The sequence below is a fragment of the Myodes glareolus genome, chromosome 12 (genome assembly GCF_982192425.1).
Source record: "Myodes glareolus chromosome 12, mMyoGla1.1, whole genome shotgun sequence".
Classification (NCBI taxonomy): domain Eukaryota; kingdom Metazoa; phylum Chordata; class Mammalia; order Rodentia; family Cricetidae; genus Myodes; species Myodes glareolus.
The window spans coordinates 13,135,932-13,151,184 of NC_142037.1; the positions used below are offsets into that span (position 1 = coordinate 13,135,932).

At 43.9% G+C, this 15,253-nt stretch overlaps 1 protein-coding gene across 2 annotated transcripts; it reads left to right on the plus strand.

Annotated features, from left to right (window-relative positions):
• Positions 1 to 228: 228 nt before the first annotated feature.
• Cnih1 (cornichon family member 1) lies at positions 229 to 11,911 on the plus strand. 2 transcript variants are annotated; one of them, XM_087911990.1, is made up of 6 exons: positions 229 to 396; positions 3,985 to 4,053; positions 4,286 to 4,333; positions 7,936 to 8,048; positions 9,276 to 9,419; positions 11,039 to 11,911. In XM_087911990.1, exons 1-6 carry the CDS (start codon positions 316 to 318, stop codon positions 11,064 to 11,066), a joined length of 483 nt encoding a protein of 160 aa, XP_087768116.1. In that variant the 5' UTR covers positions 229 to 315; the 3' UTR covers positions 11,067 to 11,911. The 2 variants fall into 2 exon arrangements, with proteins under 2 accessions (XP_087768116.1, XP_087768117.1); XM_087911991.1 differs by lacking the exon at positions 4,286 to 4,333 and having other exon boundaries at positions 233 to 396.
• Positions 11,912 to 15,253: the final 3,342 nt, after the last annotated feature.

The window sequence follows — 15,253 nt, forward strand, 5'->3', positions numbered from 1 at the left end:
ATTAAATCCTTTCAATACGGGCACTTTTAAATTTATTTTTGCATCTCAAGCAGGAGAACAGTCTCTGGAAAAAACTAGGCATTCATTTAACGACAATTCAAATAAACTAGATCAACTGTTGACAACAGAACTGTTAGGCAGACGCCGTCCATCAGGGGGCGCGCACGCAGGCGACCCTGTGCGCAGGCGCGCCGGGCGGAGGCCGCGGCGGCGGCGGCGGCGGCTGAGGCCGGGGGAAGTGAATGGTTTTACCCAGAGGGCCGTGCGCCGTCTTTCTCCGCTGGCCCCGGCGCGCCCGGCAGCTCCTCCCCGGCCATGGCGTTCACTTTCGCGGCCTTCTGTTATATGCTGGCGCTGCTGCTCACCGCCGCGCTCATCTTCTTCGCCATCTGGCACGTGAGTAGCCGGGGCAGGGGGAAGGAGGGCAAGCGACTGCGCAACCTCTCGCGGCTCCGGGCCCGCAGCTGAGCCGGGGCCCCGGCGGCCGGCGCGCGCCCAGGACGTGGCCCGGCCGCAGGGGCGGCGGACGCGGGGCTGCGCGCTCCCGATCGAGGGGTCCGGAGGGCCCGGTGTTCGGGAGCCCGGTGTCCGCGCCGCCCCTGCGGGCTCAGGCCGCGCTCCGCTATTCGCGAGCGGGGCTGGGCGGGGCGGCCGGGCGGCGCCGTGGCTGCGCCCGGGCTGCCCGCGTCCTCCATCCGGGAGGATGCCCAGTGCGCTCCGAGCGGCGACTCTCGGCGTGAAGTTTTCCGAATTTTTATCCTTGAATAACAGCTTGCCTTTTAAGGCTTCCTTGGAGCACGGCCAAAATCAGATAGTTAGAAGCTACTTTAGCCGCATTTCCAACTCTGCTTTGCAGCACTATCTGATGGGGCGCTTTTCTAGTAGGACACCCTGGTTCGGATACTGGTTCCTGGTGGACTTTGAAGCAGCTTGGATTGATTACTAAGTTGGCCACATTTCCAAGTTTTCCCCTTAAGTCATACTTGAATCGCGGGAGCTTTTCAGAAGACAACCTTCCAACCCACCTCTGTGGCCAGGGCTGCTTGATTTAATAGAGGAATTTTAATATGATTTTGAAAATTTCAGAAACCTTCAGCTCCTCATAGGGTGGACGTGCGTCTTAACTGTGCCTGGCCCCGGTGACAGTTCTATTTGAGATAGTTTCTCTACCACCTTAGCACTGAGAGCTCCCAGGAGATCACCAATTTTTAAAAGTTGATCTCATTTGTTCCTGCCCTTCCAATACCTTCTGGAATAATGATATAATTTGAATGAAGAAGTGGGTTCCATCACGATCGTGTGCCTGACCAGTAACATGCAGCAGTAACATGTAGCAGAAGTCTCCTAGGCCCCTTTCATTTTTCTAAGCAGTGCCATTGTACTTTCAGATAGAGCCTTGTGGAGTGGTGAGTGCTGGTGTAGGCTGGTCACCGGGTCAGAAGTGACTGCTACTTCAAAATGCTCGTTAGTAGGAACCAAAAACTGGAATGGCATCTTCTGCCTTTTGGTGGTAGAACACTAAGATAATTTAGGAATGTGAGCTGGCCCTACCATGGCTTCCGATGAATCCGAAGTGTCCGGCTCCTTTTCCATCTGTAGATGTGGCTTTACAGATGCCCTTTGGGACGGTGGAGATGAATAGAAGAGAGTTGTGCTGGGTGCTTTCCCCACATTTTCCACATTGCATGTTTAAGAAACCCCCAAAGTGCTCTTTTAGAAAATGGGTAATTTCATTAGAAAGGAAGGTGTCTAGATAAGGTAGAAGATACTTTTAAGTACTGTTACAGACTTAGAGATTGTATCACAGATCCGTGGAGAGCTTTTAGACCCAGGGATTCCTTAGTTCAGATAATTACTGGACTCTTTGGGGAATAATTTCAAATATATGTCTAGTGTCCATTGCTCTGTCAGAGACCCATTCAACAGTTTACTTGAAAGAAACTGTTTAATCAAAAAAAGTTTTGACAGGGATGCGGCTCGGTTGGTGAACCCTCTATGTCTCAGACTGCATCCATCCCACCACACAGACCAGCAGAGGGCTGTACCCCTGTGATCCCAGCACTGAGGAGGTAGTGACGGGATGACCAGAAGTCCCCCAACTCCTTGGCTACTTGATTCTGAGTTACACGAAGCCCTGTTTTCCAAAAATGGTTTTGTGTTAATTTGCTATTAATTTGAGTCTTGCTAAATGCAATATTATTGTAGTTATGGCCCTTGTCTTGAACTTCTGCTACTGAAGTAGACTGGGGATTATCTGTGGATAATGTGGTGTAGCTGACCATTAATATTTATAGCTAGCTGATCAAAGTTTCTTTCTGCTAAACTACACATTTGTGCTTTCAACATTTATTGTGCTAGAAATCATTGACAAAGGAAATTCCTTTTGTTGAGTTCTTTACATTTAAAATTTTTAGCCTAGTGTTTTTTTCCCTACTTTTAAAGCTCCCATCCATTCAATAATGTGCTGCACATTAATTAATACTTAGACCCTGGGCCATAAAAATGTACACAGTGAAAAACTTTGCTGCCCTGAATATTACATTTTTAAATCTTTTTTTTTTTTAACTTGAGATGATCTTATTTTTGTAATTCTAGGACTGTAGAAGGGTGTGCTTAAAAGTCCCATGGAAACCGGGGTGTTTATTGTGGCTCAGCATAGTTCGCTGCTTCTGTTCTTCCTCCGCGTGTGTGAGTTGTAGGTGGCTTCTGTAAAGTTCGTTTTCAGGCTGGTGAAAAGGTAACATGTGAATCCTCTTGCTGCCTCCACACCTGATTTGAGGCCCCATTTCTGGTGTTTTCCCCAGCTTCAGTTCTGCTGGCAGCAGACACTGGCACCCCCGGAGGCTGGTGTCGCCTCTGGCTGAGCGGGGGCCTCCGCCCAATAGTCGTCTATCTTTTTAAGTAATTTTTTTTTTTACATTTTTAAAATTAAAACGAAATTATCTCATGCCTCTCCATTTCTTTTCTCTCCTCCAGTTCCTCCCATGCCCTTCCTCTCATTTTCTGGTTTCCTTGGATATTACATTTTAATATTTCAGTTACTTTTCCTTCTATTTCTGTTTGGAGTTTTTAATCACAGAAGACTAGGATATTTTATATATGTCTAGAGATTAAGGAAACCTGTACTCTTTTGAAATGGAGAATTTTACCTGAAAAGTGGGCACAGTGAAAGCTAGAAATATGTAACCATTGCTGATGACAGCAAGCAGTCCCATACACATCTGAAGGCAAGAGAGACAACAGGTCCTCACAAGCCTTCTGCTTTGGCTTCTGACACCTAAGTTAATACCACAAAGTGGCGTGTATCTCTCGCTTTGATTCTTTGTACATTTTTAACTTTGCAGTTCTGAATGTTAAGACACTTAGGTGTAAAGCTGTGTTCTCCTAGAAACATGAGCCTTAGCAATGTATATGATTGGGAATAAATTGAATTGTTGGAGTCCATTCTAGAGTCTCAGAGCACTGTGCCGAGGGAGAGGGTTGCACGGATAATTAAAAATGGCCTTTCTCCCCAAGGCCCACACAGTCCCCTGGGACAGACACATCTGCATGCAAATGCAGTATTCCAGAGCGAGAGATGCCAGACTAACAGGGTTGCAAAAGAAGAGATGCTCACAAGGATACAGTTTGAGTCAGGGAACAACTACAGAGGGAGTGGGACCAGAAGAGGGATTTTCAGGATGAGGAACACTTTGCACCAGTGGCTGTCTAGGTAGGAAGAGCTCTTTCACATGGAGGAAACAACTGGACTGGAAGCATTGGGTAAAATGAAATTTGAGGTCACAGTGGACTCAAGTTGTTGTAGTCACAATGACATGTTTCAGGGCTTTAATTCTTATTCTTTTTGGCACATTGGAGTTTTTGTGTAAATTGGTACCAAAATATTACACTTTGTTTTATTCTGCAATGTTCTGATGGTTGGGGCACGCTTGTTGTCACTGTATGTTAAAATGAGTGGTTCTAATTGTTGTAATTTCATTTTAGATCATAGCGTTTGATGAGCTGAAGACTGATTATAAGAACCCTATAGACCAGTGTAATACCCTGAATCCTGTAAGTTATGACATCACATTTATCTTTAGATTTTAAAAATTTACTTGCTTTTAACTTGATGTAACCCGAAGATGACCAGTCTTCTCAGTAGCATGTTGTCTTGAATGTTCTTGAAGTAGGCAGAATAAAAAGTCCCCTTTGCTGTCAGACTCAACTGCTGTGTTATTAATCTGGTGACGTCAGCCGCCGTACTAACATTCTTCCAATCTGCTTTTTACATTGTCGGCCAAAGACAGTTGAAAAGGTCAAAAAGATTAAAAGAGTCAAAATTGCACTAAAGGTGTGTACTGCTTTTTTAAAAGTTGAATGTTTCAATGCCACATCATTCGCGGGTGGGCTAGGGCGTTTGTATCTGTGTTGTTCTCAGTGTGCTTGTTCATATGCCTGTTGAGGATATGATTTCATGAAACTTCATATTTTATGCAAATGTTTGCTTGCTGTTGCTGGCCCAGTCAAGTAGGGAAAGCTGTTAAATGCGTATGCTTTTTTTTTATGTTATGGCCATAGGCACATCTGTATTAAATTATGTAGTGCAGTATTTGAAAGGTGGCCAATGTCAGATTTAACATTAGTCCTGGGAAGTTCTTCTCAGGCTGTGGCTTGGACACATGGACTCTAGTGTGGACTTAGCTGCCATGTCTGCTTTCATCTCTGGTTATGTGGCTGGTGAAGTAAATGGGTTCATGCATTTGCTGTCTCAGCTTTTGTTGCAGCTCTGGGCTTGGGGCACAGTCTTGTTTGTGGTGATGCCTCAAGATGCCAGAATTTTGTAGCTAGCAGTTTGAATATAAATGTCCCAGTCTGTTGTATCTGCCTCAGAGTTCTGAAACAGTCTCCTGTGTTAGACTTATTAATAATGTGTCTCTGTGGTTGAGTCTAGATACACTTTAGCATCTGAGGAAAATTCCCTAGCCTGTTTGATTTGGTTTGATTTGGCCTAATTGGTGAGAAACTGAAGAGCCGCTTGTGATAAGGCAGCAAACAGTAGAAACAGGGTTACCCCTCAGTACTGGTTCAGGACTGGAGGAGACCAGCGCAGGCGCGTTCTCAGACTCTTACTTGGAGAAGCCTGTGCCACTTGACCCTTGTAAATGTGAGCGGTGCAGCAGCTCTCTAGTGTGTCCGTGGAGAACGCTACAGTCAGGCTCCGTGTAGCTCTCCAGTGTGTCCGTGGAGAATGTTTACCGCCAGACTCCGTGTAGCTCTCCAGTGTGTCCGTGGAGAATGTTTACCGCCAGGCTCCGTGTAGCTCTCCAGTGTGTCCGTGGAGAATGTTTACCGCCAGGCTCCGTGTAGGTACAATCCCAAGTTTTAATTTCCTGGTTCCCTTGCTGTAAGAAGAAAGACACCAGAGCTGTTTTTGGTTGGAAAGTAACTGGTGTGCACTGTAGAGCGTCTTTGCCTCAGTCCTTAAAAGCGGTTGTCAGGCGGTCAGGAAGCTGGAATCTTTTGGTCTGTTAATAGTATTTCATGTTCTTCAGCAGTTTGTTAATTCCGATATTCAGATGGTGAGGTTGCTGGCTAGAATCAAACAAACACTTCCCTGGGTGTCAGGCCTGGCACAGAAGTGTTTCTCTGGAGTTTTTTGTTCAGAGGTGAATAGTTACTCTCACAAGTAGGACAGTTAGTTGATTGAGTTGCTTTATGAGGTCCAGGTGCTGTGACCAAGGCTCAGGTCAGAGGTTAAGGCAGAGACCACAGTTGCAAGCTAGACATCCTGGTTTCTGAAGCTCAAACTGTGTTTTCTTAATTTATTGTAACTTTAAGAGGGACAAATTTCATCATAGAATGTAGTGTGTGATTTCTGACTTTTCTCAATGGAAGGGAATTCACACTGAGAGAGGACATGTGTTTGGACGCCTGCAGCTCCGGAGGGGAAGGCCGTCGTTGTAGCCCCAAGAGCTGTGTTTTGGAGAGGGTGCCCATAATTGGCTGAACAGCAGTGCATCTGACAGCTTTCCCTATTTAAGTTTGTTTTGACAGTTCTGCCAAAGTATGGGGGAAGACAAGTATTATTTTTTAAAATGTAAACTTACCAAGAGAATACATGTTTCAGTCCGAATCATTTCAGCCATGTTTGCAAGAGGTAATTTTTTTCTTGATACTAGTCTTAATATGAGCTGTGGGTCATGAACAGAATGAGTTCTGTGGTAACTGAATGATTGGAGAGCTCAGCTTTTTGTGAGAAGTACGTGATAGATGCTTCTGGACGTTTCTGAGGAGCGACAGTGGGGTCTGGTTCTTACTGGAATGGTCAAGCTGCAGGAGAATGCAGGAGTAGCGCTCTCTAAGGGTAAGTCTGGTGTGGGGGGTGTGTGGCTCCAGAGGCACGTTCTTCTCCCCTCAGTCTAAGTAGTTGCAAAGTCATTCATTTTGATAGGCCTCAGTGGCTTCAGGGCTGAAGTAGGCTGGACAGGGTTTAAAGCAGCATCCTGCCCTTTAATTAAACTGCTGTTACAAGAGCAGTTCCAGTGGAGCTTGTAGTGCATGCTTCTTGGTCTATTCTGGTTCTAGTTACTGAGTTTCAAAGATGTCCTTTGACATTTTCTTGTCTATAGAAATTTAGCCTGAAATCGATACATATGTGAATATGCATGCATGCATATATGGAGCTTATATTAGTTACTTATTATTGCTAAATTTGTAGAAAGCATCTGGTTAGTGACTTAGATTAGTTGACTCTACTAGGATTTTATTTAAAATAATGTTGATTAAAAATCTGATGGTGGGATTGGGGATATAACTCAGTTCTGAGTGTTGCTCAGAACATGTGACATGCCCTGGGTTTGATTTCTAACTCTGGGGAAAGTTAGTTCACCATATATGGCTTTCAGCTGGAAAAAGTAATATGGGGTATTAGAAGTTGGGCTTGAATATGCAGGATGATTTTATTTTTACAGCATGGCTTACACAGGAAGGACCTGACTCACTATCCTAACTTGGTGCACAGCTAGTTGATAACCTAGACTTCGCAGCGGTGACTTAGGGTTTCAGGTAGAAGTAGCTGCAGATAGTTTTGATATGTTATTTAATAGCTCATTAGATTAGATTGAACCCTAAGAATAAAGAGTGATTTAAAACAAATCATTAACTCTTGGTCATTTTATAAATGCATGTCGTTTGAATTAATTTTTCCTCGTTACTACTTACCAAAAGGCTTATTTTCTTTTTGAGGTCTGAGATTCTGCTGGTCTTTGGCCATGTAGTATTTTTATTTTGTTGATAGGTAGGCATAAGAGAACACAAGGCTAATGGGAACTCTGGGACCTGGCAATTTCTTCATGGTTAAGAATCGCGTCTTTTCCCTCCTACATTGCAGAAAATGTGTCCCTTGCATTGTATGGCTCAGTGTTCGCCCCAGCTGTGCTGAGATGTTGGCTGGTTGGCTTTCCATTGCACAGCCTGTGGGAAAGTGATGTGACCTGCTAAATATTGTACATGCAGCAGTCTTGGTTTCGTCTAAGGCTTAAAAACTAACATAAACTTAAAAACGGGAGTTTGTTTTCTGGATTTTTTATCATGTTGCATGTGCTCTGGTTATTATCTCACTTTTGTATTCTTATTGCTGAATGATGGAGATGAAAGCCTTCTACTTGACTCACAAATAACGGAACAATCTGGGGGTAATTGCAGTTTAACTTGCTTCTCTAAGAACCTGAGTTTTAAATTTCTCTTCTTATTGTTGTAGTAAAAGCTTCATATCCCTTGGCCAGTTTGCTATAATCACTTTCAGTAAAAAGTCAAATATGGAGGTAGGACTCAGTAGCATCTTTGATTTCCAATTCTAGGTGATGTTTTAAAATGAAAGCTTGGTTGCCACTTGCTTTCCAGATAAGCAGCTGCGAGCCAGGCAGTGTGATAATGGCTTTGTTTTCCTTTCAGCTCGTTCTTCCAGAGTACCTCATCCATGCTTTCTTCTGTGTCATGTTTCTCTGTGCAGCAGAGTGGCTCACACTGGGTCTCAATATGCCCCTTTTGGCATATCATATTTGGAGGTAATACTTAAATACGCTTACATGTTTTCTTAACTAACTTTTACTTTGGCTGTGGTTGCTCCGGTCATCTTTACTACTGTATGTCTATAGGCAGATTCGGAGTTAGCTAGCACTGACTCAGCTCAGGTCGCTGTGCCCTTGCCGGGCTTGCTTCCATAGTCCTTAAAGGAGCTTTGACATAGCACATACAAGTCTGATGTGTATAAGTAAGTGAATTGTCTGTAATGTACATGTGCACGTGTGAACTCAGAGATGTAGGTCCAGCACTTCCGGCCTGAGGAGATGACCTGAGCCAAATGTCAAGCCGTCTCCGTCACCGACATACTTTAGTGGCTCAGCTTCGTGCTGCCATTTTAAACGTCGTGGAAGCTTGAATATTCCATACTTGTCTTTTCATACTATAGTTTTCATTTCTTATCTTATAACTTTTAAAGCATTTAGTATTTTATAGATGAAATCAGATTGTATAAGCTTACATAATTAATGCCTGACCTGAATAGAGTTTTTCCTCCATTGCCCATAAGTAGAAAGCTTTGTTTGAATGGACACATCAGAACCTCCTATCTCTCACTTTTAGGAGACACATTTAAGACTGTTCCGGTGTAGAGTGCTATTATGTCTGTAACCGAGTGGAGTTTTCAGAGAAACTGTACTCATGGCTAGAGGTGGAAGGAGCAGGGCTGTAAAGCAAGTGTGGCTGATGTAACATGGGGAGACTCTGGGTGAGGACCCTGCTCCTTCTGGGAGTGTAAAATTATGTTGAGATAAAAAGTTAAAAAAAAACACTTTGGAGTTCAAGAGGTGGTTCAGCAATAAGAACACCAGCTGTTCTTCCAGAAGACCTGGGTTTGGTTCCCAGCACTACATGGTCGCTTATAACTGTCTGACACCCTTTTCTGGCCTCTGTGGCACTGCAAACACACACACATGGTGCACATACATACATGCAGGCAAACACTCACACACATAATGGTAGATACCAATCTTAAAAAGAAGAAAGCAGACACCTAACTTTCCCTCCTGTTCTTCTTGCATCTCTGAGCTTCAAGAGACCAGATATAGCTGTCCCATTCTTGTTATTTAGTGTCTATAGTTTTAAGATATAGATGTAAAAGTAAGGAATTGGACCTGCAAGCAAAGGTGTGCTGTGTGTCTGGAGCGCTGCTCCCGTAGCAAGTGCTGGAGAAGCAAACACCTCCTCTCCTGTAACGACTGTGTTTCTTTCAGGTACATGAGTAGACCAGTGATGAGTGGCCCTGGACTCTATGACCCGACGACCATCATGAATGCAGACATTCTAGCCTACTGTCAGAAGGAAGGATGGTGCAAACTAGCTTTTTACCTGCTAGCCTTTTTTTACTACCTATACGGGTAAGTGTGAAACCACATGGCATTCATAACCATAACCCTTAGCCCAGTTCCGGGGGTTCAGTGCCGTCTTCTGACCTCTGAGGGTACTGTACACATGTGGCACACAGACAGACATGCAAGCAAAACACCCAAATACATAAAATAATAAAAGTATTAAAAATTAGCTATTGTAAGTGGGAATGATTTATATTTATTATCTATTAATTCTGTTCACATTTGTTTCTAAATTATAAATTTCCATTATAGAAAAGGGCAAACGAAGTGTTAGGTTGTTGAGAGGCTGTCGTCTGTGCACCTGGAAACTTTGCCCATAGGTGAAGCATTGTGATAGGCTCAGTCTTTCTGGTGTGACCCTTACCTTTACTACTGTGCCATCCCCCAGCTAGGACGAGGTCCTGAATGGTGACATTCCATCTCTTTTTCTTGCTAATTTTCAAGCTCTTATTTTTTTATTTTTTATTTTTTTAAAAATTTATTTATTATGTGTATAGCATTCCTTCCATGTGTGCCCGCATGCCAGAAGGGGGCACCAGGTCTCATTGTAGATGACTGTGAGCCACCATGTGGTTGCTGGGAATTGAACCTTTGGAAGAGCAGTCAGTGCTCTTAACCACTGAGCCATCTCTCCAGCCCCCTATTTTTTTTTTTTTTTTTTTTTTTTTAAGACAGGGTTTCTCTGTGTAGCCCTGGCAGTCCTGGAACTCACTCTGTAGACCAGACTAGCTTCAAACTCAGAGATCCACCTGCCTCTGCCTCCCAAATACTGGGATGTAAGGCATGTGCCACCATGGCCCCCGTGGTCTTAGTTGTTTTAGCTAACTTTTGGGTTACTGGACTGTAGTAGGCATTTAAAGTATACCTGTGGAAAGAAAACACAGGAGTATTGGATTGGAGACGCACGTAGTAGGGAATGTTCACCAGGACATGTCTGCTCAGCTCCTAGTTTTGTTTGGGGATAAGAGTGTGTACCATCCCCAGTGCCCCCACCCATTTTTTAAAATCTTTTTTTTATTATTTCTAGACTTTCATACACTATGTTTTGATTATATTTCCCCCTCCTCTGCCTCCTCCCAATGCCTTTCTAACGTCACTGTTGATACAGAATTGCCCTTGTTACTTTGTGGGCCTAAGTCACGTACTCACTGTCGTCCCCTCCCGCCCCCCCCCCCCCCGTTGTACACCTTCTTGTCCCCATTTCTGTTGCTTAGAGTTGTTGTCGGCTGTAATTGTAATGCTCCTCCCTTGTGTTCCCTTGCATAGAATGGGACTAGTAACGAGCACAGCCTCCTGAGAGAGCTTGGAGGCTGAGTGAGGTCCTGCCTGGGGAGGACGAGCAGCTGCAGCTCCGAGCCGGCTCTCCAGAGATGCTCCTCCTGTGATGCTGGTCCTCATTGAATGCTCGGTCACACTGTTCTGCTTGCTAAAATTTGAAAAGAAACGGGGCAGTAGGCAAAAGTCCATAAATGCAACTTAAAACCACACTCTGAACTTGGCTGTGGTCTTTTCTATGATGCTATGATACCGTGTATGGGCAGGATATATAAAGCGGGCTCAACTCTTTTGTCCTTAGTTTTTGTGATGAGGAGTGTTTGAATTAACAGCATCTTTCTTTGTTTCAGCATGATCTATGTTTTGGTGAGCTCATAGAACAACACAGAAGAATCGGTCCAGTTAAGTGCATGCAAAACGCCGCTGATTGAAGGGATTCTATCCAGCAAGGTCCTGTTTCCAAGAGTAGCCTATGGAATCTGATCAGTTACTTTAAAAAACGACTCCTTATTTTTTAAATGTTTCCACATTTTTTGCTTGTGGAAAGACTGTTTTCATATGTTATACCTGGATAAAGACTTTAAATGGAATTCCGTATAAATTACTATAAGATGATCACCTCTGGTGTTGACAGGTTGAACTTGCACTCTTAAGGAACAGCCATGACCCTCCGAGTGATTTTATTAATTACTGATGGCCCCGAGTCCTTTGGGAGCTTGGTTTAGAGGGCTTGTTGGGCTCCAGGATAAATTAATTATAGATACGAGGTGCTTCTGGTGAACTGAAAATGTATGTCTGACTTGTGGGGAAGGCCGTAGGCCTCCGCACTGATCACTGTAGATGATTATGTATGGACATGACAGTAGGAAGAATGGGATTTCCTTCCCTGTCGACTTGAATAGTATCCCTGTATATTGCATGAGAGAGGGATCTCCCTCATTTCCATCAGAGTAATAAATACACTTGCTTTAATTCTTAAACATAAGTGATACAAACATATGCTGAATTACCTGTAAAGAATGCGTTTAAAGCGATTTTAAATGTATTTTTATTTGTAAGACATTATTTACTAAGAAATTGGGTTATACTATGCTTACTCTTCTAATCCAGTGGTCAAGGTATTCTTAAGAATTTGCAAGTACTTTAGATTTTCCAAAGTGAGTGAGAGAACTGTGTAACCACCCGCTGTTCCTTCGGTGCAACCCAATAAACTCTGAGATGAAGATGCTTTCCAGTGCGTTGTTTTCGAGATCACCAACAGCTATTCCTCATGCTCAGTCAATCCATCATAATAAAAGACATAATGTCATTTTAAAATTTAATCATCATATTGTGTGTTTTCTTAAAACAATACTTCTAAATCCAGAGTCTGAAGAGTTTTGGACAGACAGCCCATCACTGTTCCATTGGGGAGTCCTCCCTGCCGCAGACACAGGACCATCACCTCTCACTGCTCCTCCAGTCAGGAGGTGTGTGAAGTCTTGAGTGTCTGGTTTCCATAAGCATTCTCAGGATGAGGGTGTAGGCGATTGGGAGTGCTGAAAGTGTTTGGAAGTTTCTTCAGCAAATGATGAAAGGCAACTGGTTTGTAGAGATCCCCTAATGATCAGGGCAGTGGATGTGTGCTGCTTTTACTCCAGGAGTTCTTGTACTGTCCTGTTCCTTAGTGCAGTGGCCCTCCCCGGGCATGGGGAGAATGCTGCCATCTGGGCATTAGATGACAGGGTAGAGATGTGGAAGATGGGAATGAAGAGCCAGTCTGAGGAGGGGCCAGACCGTGTTGCAAAGAAAGCTTTACAGACTATCTAGTCATCTGCAGAGCACCTGCTGGGGATTGTCCCCTCCGGTTTGTGCAGGGATTTATTGGGCACGCTCTGGACACTGAAGACTCATGCTTAGAGTACGGCACAGTCAGCCGTTTTGTTTCTAAACCTAATTCTGTCCTAGCCCCTCCTCGCTTCCCTTCCATGTTCACAAGGATTGTTGACCGTCAGAGACCTGGCCGAGGTTAAGATGCAGGGACAGACACCGCCTTAGAACTTTTGAGAGACTTCTTTTATTTCGGATCTTTAGGGTTAGTTGAAATTTTAATGGTTTTCTTCCAAAGTCAGGTACAGTTTCCACCTGATTCTTGAGAGAGCAAGTGAGCCTCACCATGTCGCTCGTAGGTGATAGTGTCCAGATGTGACTTAGAAGGGCCAGGTGCTTGGGGACAGCCTCACTTGTCTCTTCAGTGTTCTCTGGAAGTCAAGTCTTCCAAGGAGAAAGCGGAAGACAGAATCCCACTGGCCATTTTCTCTGTTCTGGTTTGTTCTGTAGGTTAGTCTGTTGGGGATGGTGCCGGCCTCGCCCCGTCATCCTGGGCTGGGGCCCCGTTGTCCTGGGCTGGGCCGAGGCTCTTAGCGTGGTTTCTGACTTCTGCAGTTGACATCAGATGCTCACGTTGTGCCTTCCTGTAATGCCCTTCATCTTAGTGCCAGTTCTAGCTCTCAGAAGCCATCTCCCCGTTTGCGCCTGTGCTCTTGTGTCTGCTAGACCCCTGTAGTCACATCTGGAGCAGCAACTGTTCCTTGTAGGTTCTTCTGCATTAGGCCTTCCGCAGCAAATGCCTGCATAGCTGGCTGTTGAATAGTGCTGTATCATGCCAGCAGGCTCTTTGAGGCTTGAGTTAAAGGGAAAGTGTTAGGAAATGACGTGCTAAGCCACTTTTAACATGTATTTGAGTATTAGTAACTGAAGTTTCACTTACACAATGACCTGTCTGACTTTTCATTCAGGTTTGTATGTTGAGTAACAGTCTGACTGGGAAACCAAGAACAGGTCATTGGCAAGACTCTCAGGCTAGGAGCTAACATGGAGCTCCTCTCCCTCCCAACTCCATATGTTATGAGGGCTATCTAATGTATAGAAAGGACTTAAAGTTGTGTATGCTTTTTTTAATAGTATTCCTAGATATAATTAGTGGAGCATAACTAGTGATTTCTGTGTATATTTCTCCTTGCAGGGTAAGTAAGCTCTACTGAGGTGTAACTATACAACTTTATCCAGTCCATTCAAATGGTCTGTATTAAAAAGTATAGCCAACTATTTGTCACTTAATATCCACAGATGTACAGCTCAATAATCAGATGCAAGTCAGAAATTTGCATAACAAAAATACTTTAGAGGGGAAAGAAAACTATTGCTCCATTGCCTCGCCTTGTTCATAAATGCTCTTCTCCGCTGGAAGCTGTAATAATGTTGGCTTCAAGTGACTTGAAGCTCTTTTATTCAGACCGATTGACTTGTGGCCAGATGAGTAGTTAGAAAGTGTCTGATATTTAGCAGTATAACCTAGGAGATGGTTCTGAGTGAACCTTCCAAAGCGATGCCTAGGGAAGATGTTCTGTTCCTGGATTTCTTGACATGTTTCTCAGAGCCATTTGCTGCGACTACAATTCAGAAATCTCCAGTGTCTGAAAGGAGTGTGTAAGAGTTGCCTATTCCGTTTACTTCGGAAAGTGATTTCAAGCACAAGGTGTGAGTCTGAGGTAGAGCGAGGGATTTGCTCTGCATTCATTTCTTGATAACATTGTAGATGACATGAGTGTCTTGACATGCAGAAGACCGGTGTCTCCCAGATGGCAGTGTTATTATACAGTGCCTTTTCTAAATACTTGTATTTGATTGGTAATGCTTATGTATTCTCGGGGATGAGTTTCTTAAGTGGGTTGATGACAGTAGATGCTAAAACTAAGGAAAACACGAAATCATGAAGTGTAGTCACGGTTTGTTAACGCCTAAGCTTGGAGGTGGTGCACCCTCCCTTATGCCTTAGAGCGTGCTCATTTCGCTTTTCGTATTAATAAAAACTGTCTCAAATGCTCCTTGTGTCGTTGATGGGTAGTGGTTGAGTCCATGTAATCTGTGTGCTGATTTCAAATGTAGCGTGCACAAGACCAGGACCCTAGATTGTATGCCTTGTGTCCCCATTGCCTTTAGATAGATCATATACTTTGGGCAGAGAAAATACTTCCCCTGGAATATTGCCATTATACTTCATTTTTTTGTTTGTGTTTTTGTGTGTTTTGCAGATCAGGGTTTCTCTGTCTTAACAGCCTTGACTGTCCTGGAACTCACTTTGTAGATCATGCTGGCCTCAAACTCACAGAGATCTGCCTGCCTTTGTTGGGACTGAAGATGTGCACACCACTCCCAGCCGGCATTGCATATTTCTAAACCTCACCACACAAGTATATTTCAGGACTAATGTTTCCCTGCTGCGTGTAATTAAAAATTTTCCCATGTGCGTGGTATTAGAATAGTTTAGTGAAGCATCTGAATGTGGTAGTTTGACACTTGCAATGGGAACTGAGAGGTACTATGAAAATCCAGTTGATTATTCGGGAATGAGCTCTGTCTTAGAGCAGTGACTGTAGAAGTTGCTGGAGTCTGGGGCTAGGGCGGTGGTTCTGTCGATGGAGTGTTTGCCCTGTGAGCTGAGAACATGCGTTTGCTTCTCAATACTGAGGTAAAAATCCGATGTGTACTTGTAATCCTAGTGCTGGGAAGATGAAGATGAGTCC

What these genes read in the sequence shown, in the direction of transcription:
- Cnih1 (XM_087911990.1), top strand. Translation starts at nt 316, where the DNA reads ATGGCGTTCACTTTCGCGGCCTTCTGTTATATGCTGGCGCTGCTGCTC. An exon ending in TCTTCTTCGCCATCTGGCAC is followed by an intron (nt 397 to 3,984) that starts GTGAGTAGCCGG and finishes ATTTCATTTTAG; the next exon opens with ATCATAGCGTTTGATGAGCT. An exon ending in TTTTTTTACTACCTATACGG is followed by an intron (nt 9,420 to 11,038) that starts GTAAGTGTGAAA and finishes TCTTTGTTTCAG; the next exon opens with CATGATCTATGTTTTGGTGA.